The following is a 27,381-nucleotide window of genomic DNA, read 5'->3' on the forward strand; positions in this document are numbered from 1 at the left end:
ATAGTGTTTCATTTCATCTTTTATTCCTGAGAGTAAAGACAGCTTAGAATTTATCCTAACCCTGTGCCAACATCCTGGAAAACAACTGTTAGATTTTAACACATAACACCACACTAGTGTTTTGGGTCATTTGTCTTTTCTAATCAATCACTGATTTTTCAGTTTTAGTTCACAAAGGTGTTACTGAATATTATTTATATCAAATTAACATAAACCAAAAGTGAAAGTATATCTTTTTTAAAAGTTCTATCTTTAAGTAATTTCCAATTTCCTAATTAAAGTAAAAAAATAAAAACCAGAAAAGAGAATATTCACCGTTTTACCATTACTATACATTTGAATACTGCTATAGAATCAAAATCTACTGCAATGGTACCATTAAGTTTTTTCAATTATTTTACTATATATACTCCCTCTTAGTCCTAAAACTACAGACATAGTAAAACTGAAAACCACTGAAGATAAATGACAAGCAACTACAATATCACAAAGCCAAGCCTAAGAGAAGCCACACCAACTGAATAGTGTTTGATTCCAATGGGTTTTTTAATCACCACTACCTATCAAGTAAAAATGTTTAACTTTCCTCAAATGGCAGGGAAAACATGTTAGAAAAGTGTATCTTTGGGTAATTCAACTAGTTTTTATTCCCACTGATGAAGAAGACTTGGCAACAAAGCTCACTATACTCTCACTGGCGGTACCACTGAACACTACCTGCAGTGGTCTGTACAGCGCATACTCATCCCTGAAGAGCTGGTCATGATGACTGACACAATCCAGCCAACGTCCATCCACCATCGCCTGTCCAATTGCTATAGCTTGTGCCCTGAATCAAGACCAAGAGAAAAGAAAACTTTTAAAAGTCAGTCAGAATAATTTTACAAGTACAAGATGAGACACAAACTGAATTTTTTTTCCATTCTAATCAGAGTTGGAATTTCAAATGGTCCTTGGATAGGTGAGGGATAAAACAAGAGAGACTTAAGCTAAATTAAAAGATCTTCCCATGTACCATAGTAAAGGAGAACCAGTCCCAAGAAAACCTAATTTCAATTACACAAACATTTACAAGTACTCAGTGCATGCATACCCCTGTACTTACTAGGAGTAAAAAGTGTTGAGAATAGCATGGCTCCTGTCCTCAAGGAGCTTACAGTCTTTGATGAGAAGACAATACCAAATATTATAAATATAGATATAAAATGTATATCTATATATATACACGAAATAGACACTTATTAACACATTACATTTATATGGCAATGTACCAAACACATTAGCCCATATTATTTCATTCTCACAGCTTCTTCATAGGATCACAAATTGTCCTCATATTAGAGCTGAGAGGTCAAGTCTCTAAGAGATTGAATAACTTGACGAAGGGCACAAAACTAAAAAGAGATACAACCCAAACTGGAACCCAGGGCTTCACTGCTTACAGCTGTTTCTTCTCTTCCTACATACTTGTTTCTTCTAAGCAAGCAGAAAAGCCAGGTGACGCATTACCCTGAAAGGCAACAAGACCTGTCTGTCTCTTTCTCACAAATGATTTGTGAGGCAGGGTAGGACACTCCAGGTGTGGTTAATGGACCCAATTCTCAAGACAGGTTGAAAGTTCAGATTAGGGAGCAGTAGCAGGAGAATCTACTGTGGCCTTAGGATCTAGCTGCATTCCCCAATCCGGCTTAACTAGAGAGCTCTGGGCTTTGGGAATTAACTGCACATTTCTGCTTTTAATAAATAATGTGAACTGTGACCCCATTTGGCTCCTTGCATCTATTCTTTACTCATTACAACTCAGAAGGGAGGAGGGTTGAGTAATTAGCACCCCAAACACCAAATGCAGAAAACAAGCAGCACCCCACTCACAAAGAAATTTGCTCCCTTTATATCTACATGATATGTCATTAAAAATAAATTCATAAATAATATCAAAAAGTCTTTCTTAAGCTCCATTACCTTGTAGCAATGTGTCCATTTCGGATTAACCAGTTGACTAACTCCTTTCCTACAATGCAGTTGGGATGAGTTCTCAGCCAGTAGCGGTGATCCTGAAACTCCATTCCGCTACTGTGATGGCAGATTTTTTTCCACAGGTCTTTTAACTGAACACTGTCCTGAAATCACATTATGAGGAAGTAATTACTCCTGAGAGGATGCTATATACCTTTTCAGACTGCTTCTTGTGATTTTTAGATTCATAAAAGGAAACTCAATTCAGATTTTTTTGTCATAGCTAACTGACATGATTTAATAGAAATGACACATGCATGGGGAACAGCTTGAACTCAGCTCATCTAATTGCAAACACAACTTTTTCTCTTGAGGAAAAAAAAAACAAAACTATCCCAAATAATTTTTTTTTTCAGTCAATGGCACATACTACAGTCTCCTGATTATCTAAAAACAGAATGTCACACCCCTCTTTGGAGACAGAACAAAAGAGAAGGCGGGAACAGTGAATCACATTAATCTAAAGTAACTTTCTGTAGCTTTTACCCCACCCAGATTCTTACCATTCTCTCATATACCCAACTGCCAGGTGAATTTCCTAGAGAAAGGCCATCAAGGAATTACTCCCTGCTCAAAAAAACCTCAACACTGCTCAGCACCTACAGGTTCAAATCTAAAACTTACAGAGACTGAATTCACCACCTTCCACCAAGTAGCCCCAAATAACTTTCCATTCTCATTGCCCACAGAATTGAACTTAATATCCCTCCCAACATCTCCCAATTAACAGACCTCACTTCAGTCCACAAAAAATGCCATGCTTATTCTCATCTCTATACCTTCTGAATTATAAACCTGAGGACAGAAGCCATATCTTCCATTTCTTTGAGTCACTCTTATGATTGAACACAGTATTTTACAAAGATAAATTCAATAAACAACTGATTACTACCTATTTAAACATATAATATTAAATCTCTGAAAAGTATTCCATGTATATAAGAAACATGTTCCAAAGTTTAAACAGCGATCTGGGACCTAACTCAAAGTTAAGCTCTAGTATTATGTAAGCATCTGAATTCTGATTTTGCCAGATGAAAGCAGTCAAGAAAATATTAATGTAGCATATGAGCATGGAATGCTTGACCAATTTCAGGTCATCCTAAGAAAAACTTAAGCAAATTATTTCCTCTATTTAATTTATATGATAACTGGCTATTTCATTTGTATTTGTCTTAAAAAAATAATTAGTGAGATAAACATTCTTTATGCTCAAAAGTTGCAATGGGTCAAAGACACTAGACCGGTACCAGAAGAATTTTGCGTTCATCCTCAGTGGTCTCTGTCCTAACATATGTTCGGTTAGCCTGGGGACTGACAGATGTCTCATATGATGGTACCATGGGAGACCCAGATCGATCCAGTGACAGGTTAGTAATGCTGGCTGATCTGGAAATAAAAACAGAAAGTGAAAACACAGTTGTAAGTTCTTCATCAATAAACAGGATTACAATGAAAGTTCATTTTTAAATAAATGGTTACTTGCCAATGTTAAGGGCACTTTTAAAAGTAGTTATGATGGTTATGTATGATACTATCATTGGGGAAGTTGGGACAAGAGTATCCAGAAATTCTCTGCACTATTATTTCCAACTTCTATGTTAGTCTGTAATTATTTCAAATTAAGTTTAAAAGAAAGTCATTATGGACCTAAGTGTCCATAGAGAGATGAATGGATAAAGAAGATATGGCATATATATACAATGGAATATTACTGAGCCACAAAAAGAAACGAAATTGAGTTATCTGTAGTGAGGTGGATGGACCTAGAGTCTGTCATACAGAGTAAAGTAAGTCAGAAAGAGAAAAACAAATACCATATGCTAACACATATATATGGAATCTAAAAAAAAAAAAAAAATGGTTCTGAAGAATCTACAGGCAGGACAGAATAAAGACGCAGACGTAGAGGATGGACTTGAGGACACGGGGAGGGGGAAGGGTAAGCTGGGACGAAGTGAGAGAGTGGCATGGACATATATACACTACCAAATGTAAAATAGCTAGCTAGTGGGAAGCAGCTGCATAGCACAGGGAGATCAGCTCAGTGCTTTGTGACCACCTAGAGGGGTGGGATAAGGAGGGTGGGAGGGAGATGCAAGAGGGAAGAAATATAGGGATATATGTATATGTACAGCTGATTCACTTTGTTATAAAGCAGAAACTAACACATCACTCTAAAGCAATTATATCCCAATAAAGATGTTTAAAAAAAAGTCATCATGAAAAAACTACAGAAAAAAAATTATAGATTTAGTTCATACAGCAGTAATATCTCAAAGGAATAAATACAAACTCTTCTTAAAATGCTGAAAATTAGGGTGTTTTCTTTTTTTTAATTGACAAATACAAAGCATCACAGTCTAAATGCAGAAAAAATCTTGCAGATCAGGCATGGGAAATTATGGCCCACAATCCAAAAACTTTTTGCATAACCACTGAACTAACGAGTTTTTTTTTAGTTGAACATCTATAATATTCTGATGACAAGAAACCCCCTAATTTTGAACCCCAACTCAGCAAAATCATCCCCCGAAAAAGAATTCCTTTCTTCTCATTAGTAGACCTATGTTAAAAATATTGTCCTCAATTATTATTTTGAATTTGATCAATAGAAAAAGTAGTGAAAATTTATTTCCTCTCTTGGTATATAAGTACTTACAAAATATCCTTTTTTTTTTAACACAGGAAAAAATTGTATTTCTAAAGTTTACAGTCAATCATTAGGTAAGTGTAATATCAATAAGTTACCAGATAAGTGACTTGCAAATGAAATATCAACAGCAGCAAGCATTTACTTATAAATAAATTTTAACTAGAAATTTAGTTAGCTTCTACACAGAGAAAATGAAACCCAATTTAGCTTCTATATAAAGGATAAAAGGCAGAAGCATCTACAATGTGTTCAAGTCCCTCCCAGGATGTATTTTCCCTCATTTGGTCTCACAGAATCCTACTGAATATGTACAACTACATCCATTCTACAGATAAAGAAATCAAGAGTCAGAGATTAAGGAATTTGTCTAACTCAGCTAATAAATAACAGGACTGCCATTCAAACCAGGTCTCAATTGAAAACCTATGTTCTCCTAGCATAAAGATACTCGTAAAATAATTTAAGAAATTATCCACAGGTCTGTAACAGGTTTAGGCAAAAAAATCATTCTTAATAAGAAACCCTGATATCAAATAAACATAGTCTATAAACAAGACTTTTTAAATAACCAGTTCTTCATGGGTTTTTTTTCCTTTTTTTTTTTCTTCTTCATGACTTGGCATGTTCTTTTAGTGAAAAGTTGCCACTATGTCTTATTCAACCAATTAAAGTCTCTTGTCCAATATGTGCTTTATCCATGCATTCTTCTTCTCTAAAAGTCCATCATCCCTACACATATTCTGATATAGTGGCAATGAAAGTAAAAGAAAATTAGTCAATTTTGTTGTCAAATATTCAAATAAGTAGCCTAGTGGTAAGAATGCTAGCTAAAATTTTATTTAGAGACAGTACTCACTGACTAAATTACATCTTTCCTAAAGACATACATCAATATTAGCACTAATTCAAAACACACAGAGATACACTGTAAACTAGCAGAGCTATCTCTACATTTGTATATGTGCCAACAGGAATCTTGGAAATTGTCCCATCTTTTAAAAAACTGTCTTGACTTCACATTCTTCTAGTGCATTCCCCTGCTTCAGTATAACAAAACTCGTCTCCAATTCTTCTTCCACTTTCGCCAGATCCCCGAACAACCCACTGAAATGGCCTATACCACTGTTATTGTTAAATCCCATAATCAGTTTTTACTCCTCATCTCATTTGACATATCAGCAGGATAACTCCCTCTTCCCTGAAATACAATACTTTCTTCACTTGGCTACTAAGACAACACACTCTCCTGACTCCCTTTCACCTTATCACTAGTCTCTCCTTCTCAGTCTCCTTTTCTGGTTCCTCCTCATTTCCCCAGTCTCAGTCCCTGGTCTGCACTTCCTCACTTTCCACACTCACTCTTTTGATTATCTCCACACAGGTTCATAGTTTTAAATACCATCCACATGATAACAACACCCAAGTTTATATCTCCGACTTATACTCCTCTCCTGAACTCTAGATGTATACCTCCAACTATTTGATATCTCAGTTGCATGTCTAGAAGGTATCTCAAATTCAACATGTCTAAATGTTCCTCCCCTCTTCCCCATATCAATAAATGGCAACTCTGTCAACTGCTCAGGCAGGAACAAGGCAAGGATGTCCTCTCTTAACACTTATTTTCAAAATCATACTGGAAGCACTAGCTAATGTAATAAGAAAAGGAAATAAAAGGAATACAGAATGGGAAGGAAGAATTAAAACTGTCTTTCTTCACAGACGGCATGGTCATCTGTGTAAAAATCTGAAAGAATCAACCAAAAAAACTCCCAGAACTATAGCAAGGTTGCATGATGCAAAGTTAATATACAAAAGTCAGTCACTTCCCTATATAACAGCAATGAATAAGTGAAGTTAAAAATTAAAACACAGGGCTTCCCTGGTGGCGCAGTGGTTGAGAGTCCGCCTGCTGATGCAGGGGACGCGGGTTTGTGCCCCGGTCCGGGAGGATCCCACATGCCGCAGAGCAGCTGGGCCCGTGAGCCATGGCCGCTGGGCCTGCGCGTCCAGAGCCTGTGCTCTGTGGCGGGAGAGGCTGCAGCAGTGAGAGGCCCGCGTACCGCAAAAAAAAAAAAAAAAAAAATTAAAACACATTACCATTTACATCAGCACCCAAAAAAATGAAATACTTAGGTATAAATCTCACAAAATATATACAAGATCTGAATGAGGAAAACCACAAAACTCTGATGAAAGATATCAAAGAACTAAATTAATGGAGAAATAGTCATTGTTCATGGATAGGAAGACTCAATATTGTGAAGGTGTCAGTTCTTCTCAACCTGATCTACAGATTCAATACAATCTCAATCAAAATCCCAGCAAGTTATTCTGTGGATGCTGACAAACTGATTCTAAGGTTTATATGTTGAGGCAAAAGACCCAGAATAGCCAGCATAATACTGAAGGAGAAGAACAAAGTCGGAGGACTGACACAATCCAACTTTAAGACTTACCATAAAGCTACAGTAACCAAGACAATGTGGTACTGGTAAAAGAACAAATAGATCAATGGAACAAAACAGGGAGCCCAGAAACAGATCCACATAAATATAGTCACTAATCTTTGATGAAGGAGAAAAGGCAATACAATGGAGCAAAGACAGTCTTTTCAACAAATGGTGCTGGAACAACTGGACATACACATGCAAAAAAATTAACCTAGACACATACCTTCTACCTTTCTAAAAAATTAACTCCAAATGAATCACAGACCTAAATGTAAAACGTAAAACTAACTCCAGAAAATTACATAGGAGAAAATCTAGATGACCTAGGGTATGGAGATGACTTTTTGGATACAACACGAAAGCATAATCCATGAAAAATTGATAAGCTGTACTTCATTAAAATTAAAAACTTATGCTCTGCAAAAGACAACAGCAAGAGAGTCAGCAGACAAGCCAGAGACTGGGAGAAAATATCTGCGAAAGACCCATTTGACGAAGGACGGTTATCCAAAATATACAAAGAACTCTTAAAACTCAACAATAAGGAAACTCAGTTAAAAAATGGGCCAAAGCCTAGACAGACACGTCACCAAAGAATGTATACAGATGGAAAGGATGGAAGCATATGAAAAGATGTTCAACATCACATCGTTAGGTAAACGCAAATTATGAGACAGCATCATACACCTATTAGAATGGCCAAAATCCAGAATACAGATGACACCAAATACTGCCAAGGATATGTAACAACAGAACTCCCATTCATTGTTGGTGGGAATGCAAAATAGTACAGCCATTTTAGAAGAGAGTTTGGCAGTTTCTCACAAAACTAAACATACTCTTAACCACAGGATCCAGTGATCACAATCCTTGGTATTTACCCAAATGAATAAAAAACATATCCATACGAAAACCCGCACATGGATGTTTATGAAGCCTTATTCATAGTTGCCAAAACTTGGGAGCAACCAAGATGTTCTTCAATAGGTGAGTGGATAAATATAACCGTGGTACTTCCAGACAATGGAATATTCTTCATTGCTAAAAAGAAATGAGTTATCGAGCCATAAAAACACAAGAAGGAAACTAAAATGCATATTACTAAGTGAAAGGAATCAACCTGAAAAGATTATATACTGTATGACTCCAACTATATAACATTCTGGAAAAGGCAAAACTATGAAGACAGTAAAAAGATCAGTGGTTGCCACGGGTGAGGCAGGGAGGGAGGGATCAATAAGCAGAGCACAGAGGATTTTTAAAACATGGAAACTATTCTGTACTTTACTATAATGGTGAATATATGTCCTTATATATTTGTTTAAACCCACAAAATGTACAACACCAAGAGTGAACCCTAATGTAAGCTACAGACTTGGGTGACAATGCTGTGTCATTGCAGGTTCGTCAGCTTTAACAACATGCCTCTCTAGTGTGAGATGGTTATAGTGAGGGAGGCTGTGGGGAGCAGGGGGATATGGGAACTCTCTGTACTTTCCCGTCAATCCTGCTGTGAACCTAAAACTGCTCTACAAAGTGAAGTTTATAAGTTTTTTTTGAAGTAAAGGATGATGTCTGCAACTTACTCTCAAATAGTCTAGAAAAAAAAAGTAACAAAGCAAATGGGCAAAATGTAAATTAGTGAACCTTAATGAAGAATATGTGAAAACTTATTTAACCCTATTACTTGCGACTTTTTTGCAAGTATAAAATATTTTCAAAATAAATAAAAAATGAAACTCGCCAACGGCTTCCCATCTCACTCATTAAACGACAAAGCCCTTACAATGAATTGTAAGAAGGTTCTACTCCTGGCACACAGGACTCTTTGTTATTCCCTGCCAGGCATGTTCCCTCTCAGAAATTAGTGATTCCCTGTTTGCTTGGTAAACTCTTCTACAAAATTTCCACATGGCTTACTCCCTCACTTCCTCAAGTCTTTGCTTAAACATCACCATCTCTGAGGTCTTCACTGACCACACTATTCAAAATTCCAACCTTGGGACTTCCCTGGTGGTCCAATGGTTAAGACGTCACCTTCTAATGCCAGGTGGCGGTGCGGGGGGGGGGGGGAGTTCAACCCCTGGTCGAGGAGCTAAGATCCCACACACCTCACCACCAAAAATCCAAAACATAAAACAGAAGCAATATTGTAACAAATTCAAAGACTTTAAAAATGGTCCACATCAAAAAAAAAAATCTAAAAAAAACCACAAAAATTCCAACCTCCTCCCCTATTCCTTATGTTTTCATATGCTTTAAATTTTTGTTTATTTGATTCACTGTTATACAAGTACCTATTAATTACTTGTTGAAGAATAAACTGAAAGTATGTTAAACCATGGTGAGTCAGATATCTAGTTCTTTAGGTTTATAACCACTTACCAATTGATTTTGTAATGACTATTTTTGGTGGGGAGGTGTGGATGTTAGTAACACTCTAGTAAGTTGAAAAGGAGAAGGAAGTGTGCAGGTATAGAACAGTTATGGGCTATTATTTCAAGGAATTTGCCTAAGAAAATAAATTGAGACTACAGATAACTAGAGGTAAAACACAAAGGAGGGGTTTTGTTTGTTTGTTTTTAATAGGTAAGACATGAGTTTGTTTAAATGCAGACAGTAAGGAGTCAGCAGAGAGAAGTGAAAGATAAGGAACACTAATAGAGAAACTAATAAAAACTAGTAAGGGATGAGAACCAGAACACAAGTGGAGAACCAGAAGTAAAGAGAAAGCATGAGCTGCAACTGTAATCAAGTTGGTAAGTGATGTTAAGAGTTGAGGACATCCTCGTCTGTTATCTCCCCTCTTTGCTGTGTAACTGAAAGAGAGGTCACCTGTTAAGCGTGAAGAAAGAAGGAATGAAGTTTCCGAGATCTGAAGCCAATAGAGAGTAGTAGAAATGGCCACTGAGAGAATGTAAGTGACAGCTAACTAGCAAAAAGGAAACGATAGTTTAGTTCAGCTTTTAGAGCTAAGAAAGTGTATAACAATCAATCCCCTCCATTTTATGTCTGTTCTTCTCATTACTATAAAAAAGAAAAACCAGACACAGAACAGTGTTTTCATTTGGCAGTTTACCTATTTCGAGCAGGAGATTTCCCAGCGTCCTCTTGAACAGATACAAGTCTTGTTGAAAGAGCATTATTTGAGGAGTCTGGATGAATCAAACTATAAAGAAAATAAGAAAATACTGAGATGATTTAAGAGAGTTACAGGCAAATCCAATTTCAATAAAATGCTTTAACATTTAAAAGCAGGTTGTTTTTCTGCAATAATGAGCTTATGGGTCATTTTTGTTCTCTTCTTTTAGTTGAAGTGGAAATAGGATGGTTTTTGTCTTAAGGATATCAAATACCAAAAAAGCGATAAAGAGAGTTATATTAAGTATAATGGGTGTCAATAAAATAATAAAATTGGCTGGATGAGTGACTTGTAGAACTCCTTCTCACATCACATATACAAAATTGAAGTGCTTTGAGGGGGGCCGGAATCCTGAGTTCAAATACGTTATTCTCAGTCCCCATAACTAGGTGGAATAGCACTGCAGAGTCACACAAACCTAGGTCCAAGTGCAGGCTCTACCTCTTACTAGTTGTGTGACCTTGGGCACGTTACTTAATCTCTCTGAACTTCAGCACCCACATCTGTCAAAAGGAGAAAGTAGTGCCTACCACAGAGATATGATGGCTAAAAGAGAATGAACATTAAACTATTAGCACAGAACCTAAAGTTATTCTGCCTTTGACATCTATCCGGCATCTCCCAGGAAGCTTTCAAACCTGGTTTGTTTTATTAAATCACACTTGCCAATTCTGGGCTCACACAACAGGGCCAGGCATCCACATGGCATTGCTTACTGAAGTAAGAAATGAAGAATCCCTCTCCTTTCTTTCTTGTTCATTAAATACAGAGTCAATCTTTAAAACTTATAAAATATATGTAAGGTATAAAGAATCAGGATGCCACAAACACCAATGCACCCATGGAGCAATTTAAGAAAAAGAACATTACCATCGACTTTGAAGTGCTTGTTCCCCTGACCCAATCCCATTCCCTTCCCTGCCCTCAATGAAACTACTGTTGTAAATTTTATATTTATCATTCTCCTCCTTTTCTTTAAGTTTACCATGTTTGTATCCCTAGACAGTGTATTCATTTGTATATTTTTGAACTTTCTATAAATAATCACTGGCTATATCATATGTGACTTTCTTTTCTCCTCCACATTATATCCCCGAGATTCATACATGTTGAATGTAGGTATAATTCATTCATTTTTTACTTTTGTCTAAATTCATTGGTTACCTATTAATTCCTCACTCCATTAAGAGGTAACTGAGAAAATAACAGAAAGATGCTACTTAAAACTTCAAGCACTCTGACGTGGCCATATTTGGTACGATGCATGAGAAAATTATTTAGCTAACGAAAAACAACCAGAAACTGATGAATCTAGGATTCTAATTCAAACAGTTCCAGGTAAAGAAAGAGTAACATCCTCCACAACCAGACAGTGTAGCATATTTAGACATACAAGAAGAGATGAAATGTTCCTCAGGAAGGAAAAAAATCTAATTTCATTTGCAAATATTATGAACACAAATCTTATGAGCATCCTCCTTCTCAAAGAAGGCTACGTTAGAAATTATTAATGGAAATAACTTCTGTTGTTTATTCAACAAATATTATCAGGATCATATATACGCCACACACTGTTCTTGGTGCCAGGTGTAGAAGAGCAAACAAGAAAAAGTCTCTCCTCTTGTGGAGCTAACATTCTAATTAGTCAACATTATCACTATCCATAAACATCTTCTGTGATCCTTCCTAAGGCAAGCTGAGAAAAAAGGAGAAAACGGTGTATTTTCAGGAAACAATTCAAAGAAGTTAAATGTTAACTTAAAGCACCCTTAGGTCACAAGACTATCAGTATTTATCAAATATAAATAAAATTACATGTAAGTGACAGTACCTTTGCCAGGCAAAATCATCCTCTAAAAATATGTTGCGGCTGGCTTTTCTACTCCCTACAGGTGTTCGGGGTTCACTCGGATCAAGTACAGACACAGAGGAAGGAGAATCTGAAAGAGCATTCAAGTCTTCACCAATGGAATTACTGTCTGTGGAATGAGCATAACTTAAGGCTATTTTTCTACAGTATGTACAGGCTCGGAGGTCCCCTAGGAGGAAAAAAAAAAAGAAAATTAAGTAAAAGATAACTAACATATTACTTACCAGAACACATTAAACCCTTGGGTTACTAGTTAATCTAATAACAGGAACCATCCTCAAGTAAAGACTACCAAAAAAGACATCTTTTAAAAGTAAAGTAACTTTGTTAGCTCTGTTATATATTTTAAAAACCATCATTATGCAAAATCCATCGAGGTATCCAAATTATCTCAAATATTTATAACAAGAAAATATGACTCAAGGTACTAGAAAACTCTGCTAAAAGAATATTCCTCAAGGTTCTAAAAATGAAGTAAGGGATCTATCAGAGACAGAATGTTCAAGAAAAAAAATTTTTTTTATTGAGTATATAAACCAATACAAATAGAAGTAACACTTTTTCCCTAAATAACAAGTAAGGAGGAAAATGTTATTTAGCTATCTATATGAAGCCATGAAGAGTGGTCTCCACAAGGGGGCACAGTTTTAAAAACAAACTAACAAAATTGGCTTACAAGCAATATGAAATATAGGGGGGGAAGTATAAAGGAAATTCTTATAGTGAAAGTAAGGGTGGAAATGAAATATTCTTGGGAAGACAAACAATAAGGCTATTTAATAATTTTAAATGCATCTTTTTTCAGGATGCAGTCCTGCCCAAATGTAAGTTTTCATCTCTACCCTTTTTCTGTTACAATTTTTGTGTGATTCTATAACAATTTAGTGTACTAAAAAAGGAGGTAAGATAATTAAACTTTACTAATAACATGTTACGTAACAATTCTACCATAATTCTTTTTACCATTAACATTTAGAGAACTGAAGTGACATGAACAAAAGACTTCTGAAAGTCAACTGTACTGTGTTTTTACCATAATTACTACCAAGTACAATAAAGGGTCTTTTATTTCTCATTTTAAGAAAACTATTACATAGTACTCAGCTTTATTAAATTATGCATGTATTTTAAGCAAAGTTACATATCACTTGTTGTGTTACTCATTTTTAACACCATGATTCAACAGATGAATCTAAAGAACGATATCTCCAATCAAGAGCCCCCCCAAAAAAATTGAATTCCAGTCCAGGATAAATGAGAGTGCTAGGACATACTACCACCGGCTGACCAAAGTAGAATTGTAGTAAGGAGATGAAATTACTTCCTGCAGAAAGGTTCTTAAGTTGCCATAACAAAGGCTTGGTTCTTACACTGTAAAGGAAATCTCCCTTCATCGTTCAGCTGTTAGAATGAAAATGATCAGATCAATAAAGGGAGCCAACCCAGACCAGAAAAGTTCTCATTTCCTGAAGAATCCTCACCAGCAAGGGCCTACTGAGCGCATGCCTAAATTAAAGGATGTGGTAAAAAGGTCGATGAGATACAGTCCTGCCATCAAAGAACTCAGTCCACTGGGGACAAGAGACACATATAATCAGAAAGTTGCACAGCAGATACAGAGATAGCACTGCTACACCACTATAACTTAACATTCATTGATCTGTTTCTATGTGCCTAGGTATTCTAGGTATTTATTCGCAGCCTGGATATACAATTGTGCCCAGAATTCATTGTCCCATCTGCAACGGTTAATTTTATGTGTCAACTTGGCAAGACTGATTATTTGGTCCAACAATGGTCTAGTTGTTACTGTGAAGGGTTTTTTTTTAAGACATGATTAATATTTACCATCTGCTGACTTTAACCAGATTACCCTCCATAATGTGGATGGATCTCATCCAATCATTTGAAGGCCTTATGATCAAAGACTGAGGATTCTTAAAAAAAGGAAAAAATTCTGTCTCAAGTCTTATTTATTTATTTATTTTTGGCTGCGTTGGGTCTTCGTTGCTGTGCACGGGCTTTCTCTAGTTGTGGCGAGCAGGGGCTACTCTTTGTTGCGGTGCACGGGCTTCTCGTTGCGGTGGCTTCTCTTGTTGTGGAGCACGGGCTCTAGGCACGTGGGCTTCAGTAGCTGTGGCGCGCAGGCTCAGTAGTTGTGGCGCACGGGCTTAGTTGCTCCATGGCATGTGGGACCTTCCCGGACCAGGGATCGAACCCGTGTCCCCTGAACTGGCAAGAGGATTCTTAACCACTGCGCCACCAGGGAAGTCCTGTCTCGAGTCTTTAAGACAGAAATTCTGCCTGAGTTTCCAGCCCGCTGGCCTATCCTAAGAATTTCAGACTTGCCAGCTCCCTTAATCACTTGAGCCAGTTCCTTAAAATAAATCTTTCTTTCTATATAAATGTGTGTGTGCTGGGGGGGTGGCGGGGAGGGGCGTAAATACCCTATTAGTTCTGTTTCTCTGGAGAACCCTAATACAAATTTTGGTACCAAGAGAAGTTCTAGAGCAACAAAATCTTAAGGTTGAATTTTCTGAATTCGTTTTTGGGTTTCTGGAATTGGTTCTCTAATTAGATTTAAAGGCAATAAGGACTCTATTTCCAGTGGTAAAGAGAATGCTGATAGTCCACGGTGTGATGGGGCAACAGAGTCACGTAAGTATCACCTATGGATACTCCTAATCAAATACTTATAAGAGGCAAAGACCTGACTTACCATGTACTGCACATCTTAGAACATTTTTGTCAAACTAATGAGTATGAGATTAGCTGCTCCTAATTGCACTGGACAAAAAGGGAAAAGAATGACATCAGAAATTCAAATTCCCAGCTCAAGAACTGTACAATGTACCTCAAAGTGTCTATGTCTTCCCTGAAAGAACCATACACAGCTGCAGAACTGAGACTGCTGAAAATCAAACCAAGAGTCTCATCATGCAAGTGACTGAACCACAACACACACTGAATCACTTAACCTTACGGTGTGTCTATTAAAGTTAGGGCATTGATTAGAAAGGAATGAAATCCTGAAAACTGGAAGGGGATATTTGGGGAAGCTGGGAACACTGAACTGCCAACTTCTACTTAGTCTTCTTTGCGAGTAGAAGTAGCCTTTCCACCCTGTCTGAGATTAACCCTGCTTTGCCTGAAAAATTCACAACGGCCTCCCATGAGTTAGCTGCCTTGCAAGACCCTGCTTATTCTCCTCAGGACCCACTCCCACTACCCTCTTTGCTTCTAGGCCTATAATAAGACTCAGGTCCCCTGAAAGGAGAGTTATAAAGTGTGACCCATGAGGAAGTACACTACACTCCAAAAGAACTACATGATTTTTCCAATTTAGACAAACAGAAATCCAGGGAATATGTGTGGGAATGGCTACCAAGGGTATAGAATAATACTGGAAAGAACATAAAGTCAGATCAAACTGGATCTATTGATATGGACCCACTAAGCAGAGATTCTGGATTTAATGTTATAGCTCAAGGTGTTCAAAGGGGCTCTAACAGTCTGGTTAATTGGTTGGTTGGCTAAAACATGGACCAAAAGTGTCCTATACTAAATGAAGTTGAAATGCCAGAATTACCCTGGAATGCTATAAAGGAAGGGATCCAAAAGCTTAGGGAGACTGTTAAGAGCAGATTTACCAAGTAAGATCTGCTCGCTTGCCCCAGGAGGATCCAGGGGACATACCTTTCACCATGACTATGAGAAAAAAAATTTGTGAGGGGAGCCCCAGCATCCCTGTAGAGCTTTGCAGTCACCCATTATAGTGGGAACTGCTGGTGCTAAACTGGGAAATCTAAATGCACTGGGGACCACTGGATCCCAGGTTGGCAGGGGCAGAGTGGTGGCATTTAATCGACAAAGACAAGGTAGGCATGTTACCAGAAGAGACATCAGAGACAAAGCTGTAAGCAGAATAGTGTAACATATACAGAGATCTATGACACATCTGATCATGGTGTTCCTAAAAGTAAATGGGCAGTCTTCTAAACTCTTACTGGATTTGTATAAGAAAAAGAGTTCTAGATCAAGTGAACAAAACTCAAACTTGAATCAAAAAGAGTCATGACCCCTCAACCAATTCTCAGACTTAAGCCATTTACAGACCCAGAATTCCTTGAATGAAGGGAGGCTGCGTCACCTTGAGGAAGGGCCCCACTACACTGCCAAAAAATGTATACTGTTTATCTTCCTAAAAGGCTTCCCCAAAGGACCTAGAGCCTTTCACCAGAGTGACAGTGCATTGAGAAAAAGGTAATAGTCAAACTTTTAGGAGATGACTGGACTTTGGCACTGAATTAACACTAATTCCAAGAGGCACAAAATGTTACTATGGTTTTAAGTCAGAGCAGGGGCTTACAGAGGTCAGGTGATCAACAGAGTTCCAGCTTAGGTCCATCTTACAGTGGGTTCAGTGAGTCCCCGAACCCATCTGTGGTTATCCCTCAGTTCTAGAATATATAACTGGAATAAACATACTCAGCAAATGACAAATCCCTACATTTGTTCCTGACCAGTGGAATGAGGGCTATTATGGTACTTCTGGCCTCCAGAACTGTGAGACAACAAATTTGTTTGTCCTAACCCATTCAGTTTGTGGTATTTTGTTAAGAAAGCCCTAGGGAATCCATACACCAACCATATTAACAAGATAGGATTTTATCCTATAGGTAATGAGAACTCTGAAAGGGTTTTATGCACGGGAATTTGACATGATCAAATTAGCATTTAATAGGATACTGACTAGAGTATGAAAAATGAATTTGAGATAGGGAAAAACTAAAGGTAAAAAAATCTTTTAAAAGCTGCAGCCATAATCTGGATGAAAGATAACTGGGGTCTGAACTCTGAAGCAGTTTAGGTTAAAAAAAAAATCTTTTTTTTTAAAGTGAGTAAGGCCAAAAGGAAGATCTACATGATAATAAAAATAACATGAGAGAGATACTAACAGTGTTCTCAGACTTCCCTGGTAGTTCAGTGGCTAAGACTCCGTGCTCCCAATGCAGGGGGCCTGGGTTCAATCCCTGGTCAGGGAGCTAGATTCCACGTGCTGCAACTAAGAGTTCACATGCCACAGCTAAAGATCCCACATGCCGCAACTAAAAGATTCCCACATGCTGCAACTAAAGACCTGGTGCAGCCAACATAAATAAATAAAAAATTTTTTTAAATTATACATACACACACACACACACACACACACACACACACACACACACTTTAACAAAACAGAAGTGTTCTCTTTTTGGTAACTTCTGCCCACCTTCCACTTCCACTCCCTAATCACTACACACACCATTTAGTTTTTTTCTGCTTCAACAAATAATTTTAAATCTCTGTATTACTAAAATTTAGGGAAGAATATGAGTAAATGCAATTTGCTAAAGCACACTGTCATATAACTCAAGGGATATCTGTATTTTGTAAAATAAAAACTCTCATAGGGTTTCCCTGGTGGCACAGTGGTTGAGAGTCCGCCTGCCAATGCAGGGGACATGGGTTCGTGCCCCAGTCTGGGAAGATCCCACATGCCGTGGAGCGGCTGGGCCCGTGAGCCATGGCCACTGAGCCTGCGGGTCCGGAGCCTGTGCTCCGCAACGGGAGAGGCCACAGCAGTGAGAGGCCCGTGTACCGCAAAAAAAAAAAAAAAAAAAAAAAAAAACTCTCATAATAATATAAATTAGTGATCACTCCAACCAACTTGTCTAATAAACATTAATGGGGCTTACCTGGTGGTGCAGTGGTTAAGAATCTGCCTGTCAATGCAGAGGACACGGGTTCGAGCCCTGGCCCGGGAAGATCCCACATGCTGCGGAGCAACTAAGCCCATGCGTCACAACTACTGAGCTTGCGCTCTAGAGCCCACGAGCCACAACTACTGAGCCCACGTGCCACAACTACTGAAGCCTGCACGCCAAGAGCCTGTGCTCCACAATAAGAGAAGCCACGACAATGAGAAGCCTGTGCACCGCAACAAACAGTAGCCCCCACTCACTGCAACTAGAGAAAGCCCGCGCACAGCAACGAAAACCCAACATAGCCAAAAATAAATAAATAAATAAATTTATGTTTTAAAAAATTTAAAGAAAAAAACAACAACAAAAAAAACATTAACGGTCCCATGGTTTTTTGGTAGAATCTATGATACACTGTCTTTTACTCATGTTATTTATGAATATCCCCATCTACTTTATTATTTGACTATAAGGTCCTTAAAAACAAAGCCATGTCTCCCTCATGTTTGTGCACCCCATAATTCACACATGATGTCCAAAATTAAAAAATGACTTAACATGGGTCCTGTATTATAACTATCTTATTGTTATGATCTTTAAAAATTGTAAACGTGTCAATACAGCCCATTTACCTGTATAACCCATAAATTTTCCAGGGATTTCTTGATTGCAGCAACGACTGCAGAAAATCTGCCCACACAGTCGGCAGTGGTGTCTGCGTCTAAAAGTGGTAAATTTCTCATTACAGTCATAGCACTCTTTACACTGGCTATCTGGCATCCAATATTGCTTCAGGTCACTATCCTGTAACAATAAAAATGTGTGAAGACTTCTTGAAACTATTGATTATTAAAATGCAATGGCAAATGCAATGCTAATCAAAATCCTAGAAAATTTCTTTTGCAGAAATTAACAAGCTATTTCTAAAATTTATATGGGAACGCAAAAGGTCAAAATGACCAAGACAATCTTGAAGCAGAATAAACTGAAGGACGTATAATGTCAGCCATTAAGATTTATTCCAAAGCTACAGTAATTTTAGACAGAGTATTAGTGGGAGGAAAAAACGGAGCTGTGGAAGAAAAAGGAGAGCCCTGGACATATATGGACTCACCCTCACACATATAAATGGATTTCTGACAAGATCTGTAATGCAGTCAGTGAAGGGTTGTCTTTAAAAAAAAATGGTGCTGGGATTTCCCCAGTGGTACAGTGGTTAAGACTCTGAGCTTCCGCTGCAGGGGGCACGGGTTCGATCCGTGGTCCAGGAACTAAGAACCCGCATGCCATGTGGCACAGCCAATAAATAAATAAATAAATAAATTTTAAAAATTTAAAAAATGATACTGGGTCCAACTGGACATCCATGGGGAAAAAAGTGAATCTTTATCCATATACTTCACACAAATAATAAAGCTTCTTAAAGAAACCATGGGAGAATATTTACTACCCCGGGCTAGAAAAACATTTCTTAAACAGAACACAAAAAGCACAATCCATAAAATGAAAAAAATTGATAAACTAAAATTAGGAACTTATGAGTAAAAAATATGGTGTCCACAGGTGAAGTTAGTATTAACTGAACTTTCTTTCAAGTGGCATTGTACCATTTTTAGTGAGTACCACATGGTCCCCAGGTAAGTGCTTAATAAGTAATCTTCTAAAGCCTCTAGACAGTACCTGGCTCTTCCCCTCCATGATTTCCTTGAGGCGTTTTAATACTGTGCTGAGGCTTCGGAGCTGAACAGCTGTACGAGGGTCATGACCTCCAAAGGCAGGTTCTGCCTTCCTTCTGGTATCTGAGTCAGATTTACAAAACAAAAAACAAAAAACACTACCTTAATAGTCTCTAGTATCAATGCAAAGTTCCTCTTATTTTTAGCATATATCAGTACTTACATTCTCCCAGCCAGTGACACAGACTGAGAGTTAAAACTAGCCTTTATAAGGGTAAGAGGCTGTTGAAAGTGTTTCTTATTACCATGTGAAACACTGCTTCACAAGCAAATGAGGGCTACCTGAGACAAACACTGTCTGTGACCACTGATGATTTTAAGGCCTGGATGGGAGCATCACTTAACATGGCCCAAAATTCATTAATGATTTCTTGGGCCCTTCGGTTCTGCTAGAAATTCCTGCGAGAAATTTAACAGAAGGAAAAGCAATGCTTGCGTGTTACCTAGCCCAGTCTCTACAGTCAAACAGGTCAGCGACAGGGTTGAACAGTTCAGTTCAGTCTGCAGACCACAAACCCAAAGGCTCGTGGAGTAGATCATCAGAAAGAAATTTAATAGCCAACCCCACAGAGTCTGACAGACTTCAGAACATCCAGGATGGTAATTTATCCACAAACTTCCCTTCACCGATGTCCAAGCAGACTTCTCTTCCCCAAAGAATTGCTAGAACCCCAATGCAACCCTCCCCTGCCACCTCCCTACTCTTACAGTTCCAAACTAGACGGGATCACTTGCTCTTGAAACAGCAATACTGAAGCCAGTCCTGTCAATAATAAAACACACCCATGTTCCAGCTTTGTGTCCACCAAAGCTGTCATGTATCATTTCCTTATTTTAGAGCAAGATTACAACTGAAGTTTCTACCTATTCCTGGCTCCAGCAGTTATTAAACCTAAGGATGAAGTAGAGGTGGCTTGACAAAAAGGATGAACATCCTTATTAGCTTAAACTCATTACCCTAATAACCTACGGTAAAGCAAGATGGAAAACAGCTCTCTCTATATCCTTCCCAAACTCACTTGTTTGCTAGATTAGATTTAGCTGTTCTTTGTTTTGGTTGAGTGGGAAAGAAAAGATTACAAAAAAATGTGAAGTTGGTATAAATTGACGAAGAATTTTCCAAGATATTAATTACGGAAATAATTATCTAAACAGCACCTATGTTAGAAAACTTTATTTCTATAAATAATATTTTAATTTCAGCAGATACCTCATGTGTTATTACTAGAATAAAAATGTATGTGTATTAGAATGAGCAAATTGTTCTTGAGTCTCTGTGATAAACCAACTCTCCATGATTTACGAATTGAAAAAGGAGACAGATGAAGCTGTTAGAACAGTAAGGCTGTGCTCCCATGCACAGGCAACAATTAGTTGTGAAGCCCCTTGCATTTAGCCACTTAGGAGTATGAGAAAGTAAAAACAGCATCATCCACAGAAAAAGCAGGAGCAAGACTGTTCCTGGAACCAACAGATGATGGTTTCATCATGGATGAAGATGAAAGAAACATGAGAGAAAGTCTGGTCTAGCACTCTGCCCTCAAGCAAATCATCTTAGTTGCTTCTCTTGTAAAATGAATATTAGAAAATTAAATAACTTCCCAAGGTCACAGAGCTAGTAGACTGTGGAATCACAGCCTTTTAGTAGGAAAAGATTGGTAAAACAGTCCCAGGCTTGTGAAACTCAAATGCCTCTAGAAGCTAAGGCAAAATCAAAGAATCAAGTGGACTTGATAAAAGATAGTAAGGAATGGTGGGGATTGCAGCAAACTAGACATTACAAGCTCCACCTAGTGATATTTAAATTAAAGTTTATCAAAACATCAAGCCAAGGTTTGGTAGGCTGTCAGTTTCTAACCGCTAAATGATTAGACTCTAGTCCAACTCCTCAATTTTATAAACAAATAAATCCTATGCTTGACTCAGTATAGGATTTACTCAAAAGAGCTCCCTTAACAAAAATAGGAGTGTTGCCACGGGCCAGGTTCAAGAGCTAAGGAGAGTTTAAGGTTAAAAGTGGGGATGGTCTCTTCCTTCCATCCATTTGGAGTAAAGAGCTCATTTCTCTCTTCCTACCTTCTGATTCTTCCTTCCAAACAGCTGATATGACGCAGGCTGAGTCCCTTTGCCCTGGGAAACCTACAGAGGTGATACAGCCAGCTCCGCTCCAGTCCTTAGGGTGAAACTCTTCTTCTGCTTCGTTTCTCCTTCTCCTCTGACCCACCAGAAGAAGGTTCTGAGCCAAGTCTCAACTAGCAATAAAATATCCTTCTGCCAACAACCATTACCTGTGCCCGCCTACTTTTCACTCGAAGACCTCATGGGGAAGACTGGCCAGACAAGGCAGGATCTGACATTCACGGACACCTGATTTCCAATGCTACATCCTTTTCCCTCTCTTATGCCCCCTCTCATTGCCTTTCTCCTGTCACCTTGAGTTGGGCAAACCACTGCACTGAGTTTAATAATCTAACAGAAATAAAACATAAAACAACTCACTTTATCTAGTCTGTGGATTCAGGCTGATCCCACTACAGCATGAAAATGAAGGACATGACCATGTAGCAGACCAGGATGGAGAACAAACAGGCAAGAGGAGCTCAGCTTATCCAGCCACAATGACAGCTTGCACCCCGACAAGGACAGAAGGCCAAGAGCAAGTGGCAGCCCGCTAATGGAACTGAGAGACTTCTGCAGCCAGAGGCATGCACATCACATTACACTGGCCACCCCAAGAACAGATGCAGCAGTCAGTCACAAAGCTGAAACTAACCTGTGTTCTCCTGGGGGTGTCGCAAACTGTCCTCTGCTGAAACCCAAGCAAGTAATTAATCAAAAAACAGTCAAAGAAAGCTCTGCCTTGTCTAAAGTTTAATGAAATGTTTAAGAACGCTTGTTTAGGTACCAACAGTTATCCAGGTAACAGTTTCATTAATTCTCAAGAGTACCTGACTATTCCAAATAGAAAAAAAGTTAAGTCAATAAACAACCTGCAAAACACAATGACTATGGGAAAAGTCTAATACACAGAGAGGAATGAAATGAGAACAGTGTCATACCTAACACTGAAGATCGCCGCTGGAGCTCCTCATTAAGCTGTTTTTTATAAGGTGTAGGTGATCTCACAGATTGTGTCCTTGAAGGGAGCTGGGGGCTGGTCCAACTTCCACTCAGAGATGGTTGCTCTCCCTGACCCCCTTCTCCTCTCTCTGCAGCAAACAAAAGCTTGGAATTATTGGAAAAACTAAGACTCAGAGTCCAGCAAAGAGAAGGAAATAGATGAGAAGTTTTTAGGAAAGAATGTGTACTTATATTACATGCCTAAGTAAACATTAGGGTTTTCTTAAAGAAAAAAGAGAGAGAAATTCAAAGAAGGTGGCAAAATTACATCCTTGGTATATGTGACCTTCAGTTTGTTTCACTTTTTTTTTTTTTTAAATATTTATTTGGCTGAGCTAGGTCTTAGTTGCAGCATGTGGGATCTAGTTCCCTAACCAGGAATCAAACCCAGGCCCCCTGCACTGGGATCACAGAGTCTTAACCACTGGACCACCAGGGAAGTCCCTGTTTTACTTTTCATGAGAAATTTCTTGAGCATATTTAAGGAAACAGAATGCAAGCTCTACACAAAGGCAGTGATTTTTTTGTTGTTCTGCTTTATTTATGGGATAGATTCCTTGTACTATTAAAATAGTGCCCAGTGGATAGTAGGTGCTCAATAAACATATGCTAAATAAAAAAACTACTGTCATTTAATGGCTAAATGTAACGTATCCTAGACAGGATCCTGGAACAGAAAAAGGACATTAGGTAAAAACTGAAGAAATATGAATAAAATACTTACTTCAGTTACTAATAATGAATCAATAATAGTTCATTAATTGTAATAAATGTACTCTACCAATGTAAAATGTTAATAACACAGGAAACTGGGTGTAAGGGTATATAAAAACTTCCTGTATTATTTTCCTAATTTTTCCATAAATCCAAAACTATTCTAAAGAATAAGATTGTTGTGGTTTCTTAAAAAAAAAAAAGATTATTGTCTTCAAAATGGACTAACAGGTTTTACAGAGCTTTCAACATGACTGTTAATAAAAGTCAGTTAATACTATTAAAATTTCTACTGAGTTAATTAAACTATTAACCCCCAAATCCGTTACAACTAGAGGGATTACTTTCTAATACATTTCAAACAATACAGCTAAATATAAAGCAAAAGATGTAGGCCATGTTTTTTTTTTTAATTCTTCTAACAAGTAAAAAATATATTACTTAAAAAGAGCTCATTTTAAAAATATCTTTTCATTTGGTGTCATTAAATGTATACCTTAACAGGTCAACAACAAGCCTGCTGACAGCTTTCAATTTTTGAAAAATATGAACCCTTCCTCCCATGTGCTGGTCCTTTAGTTTCATTGCTTTAATTAAAATCTTTTGGGGGCTTCCCTGGTGGTGCGGTGGTTGAGAGTCCGCCTGTAGATGCAGGGGACACGGGTTTGTGCCCCAGTCCGGGAAGATCCCACATGCCGCGGAGTGGCTGGGCCCATGAGCCATGGCTGCTGAGCCTGTGTGTCCGGAGCCTGTGCTCCTCAACGGGAGAGGCCACAACAATGAGAGGTCCACATACTGCAAAAAATAAAAATTTTTTGGCTATTAACCCCTAAAAGAGAAAAGTCCATTCTATGAACTTAAGAAAACTGAGATATATTAAGAAAGGAAAAGAAAAAGAATGCTAACTTCTCTTTAAAAAGAGACCTCCTTGTAATATTTAGTTTTCAATTCTGATCTTCAGTTGCCAATAATTAATAAGATTAAAGTGAAAATTCTAGCTTTCTCTTCTTATGCAGTTAACTCCAGTGACCTATGATTATAAAGCTACCTCCTTGTTAATATTTCACTTTCTTGCAAAGACACAGCATGAAAGTTGAACAAGAGAATTTCAGAGAATCAAGATGGTAGGGTCTCTGATCTTTAAGAATAAGTCTTACCTTTGTTAAATCGAAAGAGATTTACAAAAGAACTATACGCGGATTTAAAAGGAGGTTCGTCCTGATCAGGAGTCAAAGGTTTAAAGTGTGTGAGGTGAGAAGGACTAGTAGGAGATCGAGGCAAATCATCAGCAGAGTCCAATGTAGGGGACGTCTTATCATCTGTGGCCATTTCATGAGTCTAATAAACAAAAGAAATAAGCAAAAGTAAGTTCCTCAGGAAGCCCGAAGGTTGATTCCAAACAGCATCCAAATATCTAGAAATCTGACTTCAAAAATTCAGACCTAAACAAACCAAAGAGTAAATAAATCTAGCTCAGCATACACTCCAAATTAAGACTTGAAAACACTGAAGTCTAGATCATAAGGAAGAGTCTCAGTTATCTAAAACTAGGAACATATAGTCAATCTCATTTTCAAAATTACTATTCAAATACAGAAAAATACCAAAATTATTAAAAATTTGAAGGTAAGGCATAAATGTGAGCAGGCAAAAAGGAAAAAAGAGGATTTTCACATGATTTACATAGTTTTCATTTTAAGACTTTTTTGAAAAAATAGCTTTTTAAAGGGGAAAACTGGTTTTACACAAGCATACAAATTCCTCAAAGTTTTATTTTACTTATTTCAATGTTTTCTTTCAAAAAAATATAAAAAACGAATATTTCCAAGAACAGGAAACGAAATAGTCATCCCTTAACGACATTTCTATATAACCTCAAAAGTTACCTCAAACTATGCCTCATCACCTATAAGAACTATCCAAATCCACAAGCTGACTGATCCCCATCATATGTCTTCCTAGGCACAGGAGCCTGGGTTTTCTCCTTTTAAGCCTCAATTCATATAGGCATTAAAATGAAGATCTTAACGGGCTTTTTTTTTTAATAACCAAAAATTATAATTCAACCAAAGCTTTAAAGCTAACCACATCATCAGATGCAGGTAACAGAAAAGCACTGATGTCTATTTTCTGCCATATTAATACTTCAAAGAGAAGACGATGAATTATGCATAACTCATTAAAATGCTATAGCTTGTAATCTAATTTATATTTACAAGGAGGACACTACACTCTTACAAAATGCTTTTTTCACTTTCAAAATCCTATCTACCATCTCATTTCATTTTTCTAAAAGCCTGAAAGATACAGAGCTGGGCTTATTACTACATTTTACCTCTGAAGCAACCAATGTACACTGAACCCAAAACAACTTTCTCGAGGGTCACGTAGCTAGTCGGTGGTAGAGCTGTAACTAGATGTCAAGTTTTACCCCAGAATTACTCTTTATTTATTCCTGCGGGCAGCATTTTATTTAATTATTTCTTCTTTTAATTAAAGAGATATTTCGAGTTTGCATCGGTTTTGAAGGCAGACACTCTTGGTTTCAAATTCTGACTCTGAAATATCTTCGCTGAGTAAATTTGGGTAAGAGCCCTGTGAGATATGTATTACCATCTTCATTTTACATAGTGGAAACTGAGTCTTAGTGTGATTAAGTGGGACAGTATATGTGAAGCACTTTTAGCAAAGTGCTTGCCCGTAAGAGGCACAGAATTAGTCTTTAGAGCAAAATCATCTTGTAGCTCTTCCCAGACTTTCAATTCTGGTCTACCTGAATTCTAACTACTCAGGACACTGCCAAATTAAAACGTTAATTGATTATTAATTAAACAAAGCAAAAATAAAACCACTGATGAGGAGAATTTCGGCAACAAATGTTTATTGGAATGGAGGGAGGGGGAAGAAAAAGAGGAAGAAGAGGAAGGGGCAGAGGAAGAAGAGGAGGAAGGGGGGGGAGAAGAGGAAGAAGGAAAGAGGGAAAGGACACGTCCTTCTAAAGTGTCTTGACAACCCATATACCAGCATAAAGGACTGGGAAATCAGCTGGTGATTGATCAAGTGTAAATTCAAAAAGGTAAAAAGAGGAAAAAAAAAAAAGAGGGTCCTGGAGAGAAAGAATAATGTGATAGCAAGTAACAACCTGAAGGCCTCAGAGAACATCCTACATAATACTTTGACGCAAGTAAAATGAGGAGAGTTAGCAACCTTCCTAAAGAGTCTTAGCATCACACCTAAGGGTCACCCATGTAGAAACTTTTATTAGGTTTTGAAGATGTGAGGATAAAAATTACCAAGAAAACACTCACCAGTGTAGTTTCTAAAACAATACAATCACACAGTTAATATTAATAACTACATAATAATACCAGGACCCTGAAAAAACTATCTTACAACTCTTATTCTGTGGTAGCTTAATAACTAACTGTCTGTGATATAAACTAAGATTCTTTCCTATCTGAGAGGTAATTAGAAGCATTCACTTACTCATTCAAAGACCTCTCATATATCACCAGCACTCTGCCTCTTCTCACTTGAATGTGACTAGTATATGCAGACCCCCTCAGCGCTATCAAAAGTCTTGTCAGGAACTGAAATTTAGAAAATAAGCCTGCTCTACCAGCCAAACCAAAATTTTAGCAAACAGAAAAATGCAAGTATCAGTTCAGTCATTTCTAAGTACAGTGTTTTTTTTTTAATACTCAAAATATATCTAACAATGCAGGACAGCTGAATAGTAGAAATGTTAGTTTCCATCTACAAAGACTTTTTTTGTTCAATTTTTGATCAACGTACCAACAGATGGAGATTTTCTAAAGGAAAACCATATGATCCATATTATTCTTCCCAGAAAGAAGAAAAAGGGAGGACACAGGAAAGTAGTCTTGCTCTGCAAAAGAAACTTAACCTGCCCTTCTCTGTCACAAACTC

The 27,381-nt window shown here is 37.7% G+C and overlaps 1 protein-coding gene across 18 annotated transcripts in view; it reads right to left on the reverse strand.

Moving 5' to 3' along the window:
- PIKFYVE (phosphoinositide kinase, FYVE-type zinc finger containing) overlaps positions 1-27,381 on the reverse strand; it is a 151,244-nt gene that overhangs the window by 49,135 nt on the left and 74,728 nt on the right. For 16 of the 18 annotated variants that reach the window (XM_060301934.1, XM_060301930.1, XM_060301927.1 and 13 more), the window contains 10 exons: positions 24,609-24,789; positions 22,677-22,826; positions 22,391-22,426; positions 19,562-19,680; positions 18,514-18,685; positions 12,099-12,306; positions 10,205-10,294; positions 3,267-3,405; positions 1,963-2,120; positions 718-829 (listed from right to left, as the gene is read on the reverse strand). In XM_060301934.1, coding sequence (XP_060157917.1) covers positions 718-829; positions 1,963-2,120; positions 3,267-3,405; positions 10,205-10,294; positions 12,099-12,306; positions 18,514-18,685; positions 19,562-19,680; positions 22,391-22,426; positions 22,677-22,826; positions 24,609-24,789 — 1,365 coding nt within the window. The remainder of the gene's footprint in view (positions 1-717; positions 830-1,962; positions 2,121-3,266; positions 3,406-10,204; positions 10,295-12,098; positions 12,307-18,513; positions 18,686-19,561; positions 19,681-22,390; positions 22,427-22,676; positions 22,827-24,608; positions 24,790-27,381) is intronic. The other 2 variants (XM_060301935.1, XM_060301939.1) reach the window with 1 other exon arrangement.

Source organism: Globicephala melas, chromosome 7, assembly GCF_963455315.2.
Source record: "Globicephala melas chromosome 7, mGloMel1.2, whole genome shotgun sequence".
Taxonomy (NCBI): Eukaryota; Metazoa; Chordata; class Mammalia; order Artiodactyla; family Delphinidae; genus Globicephala; species Globicephala melas.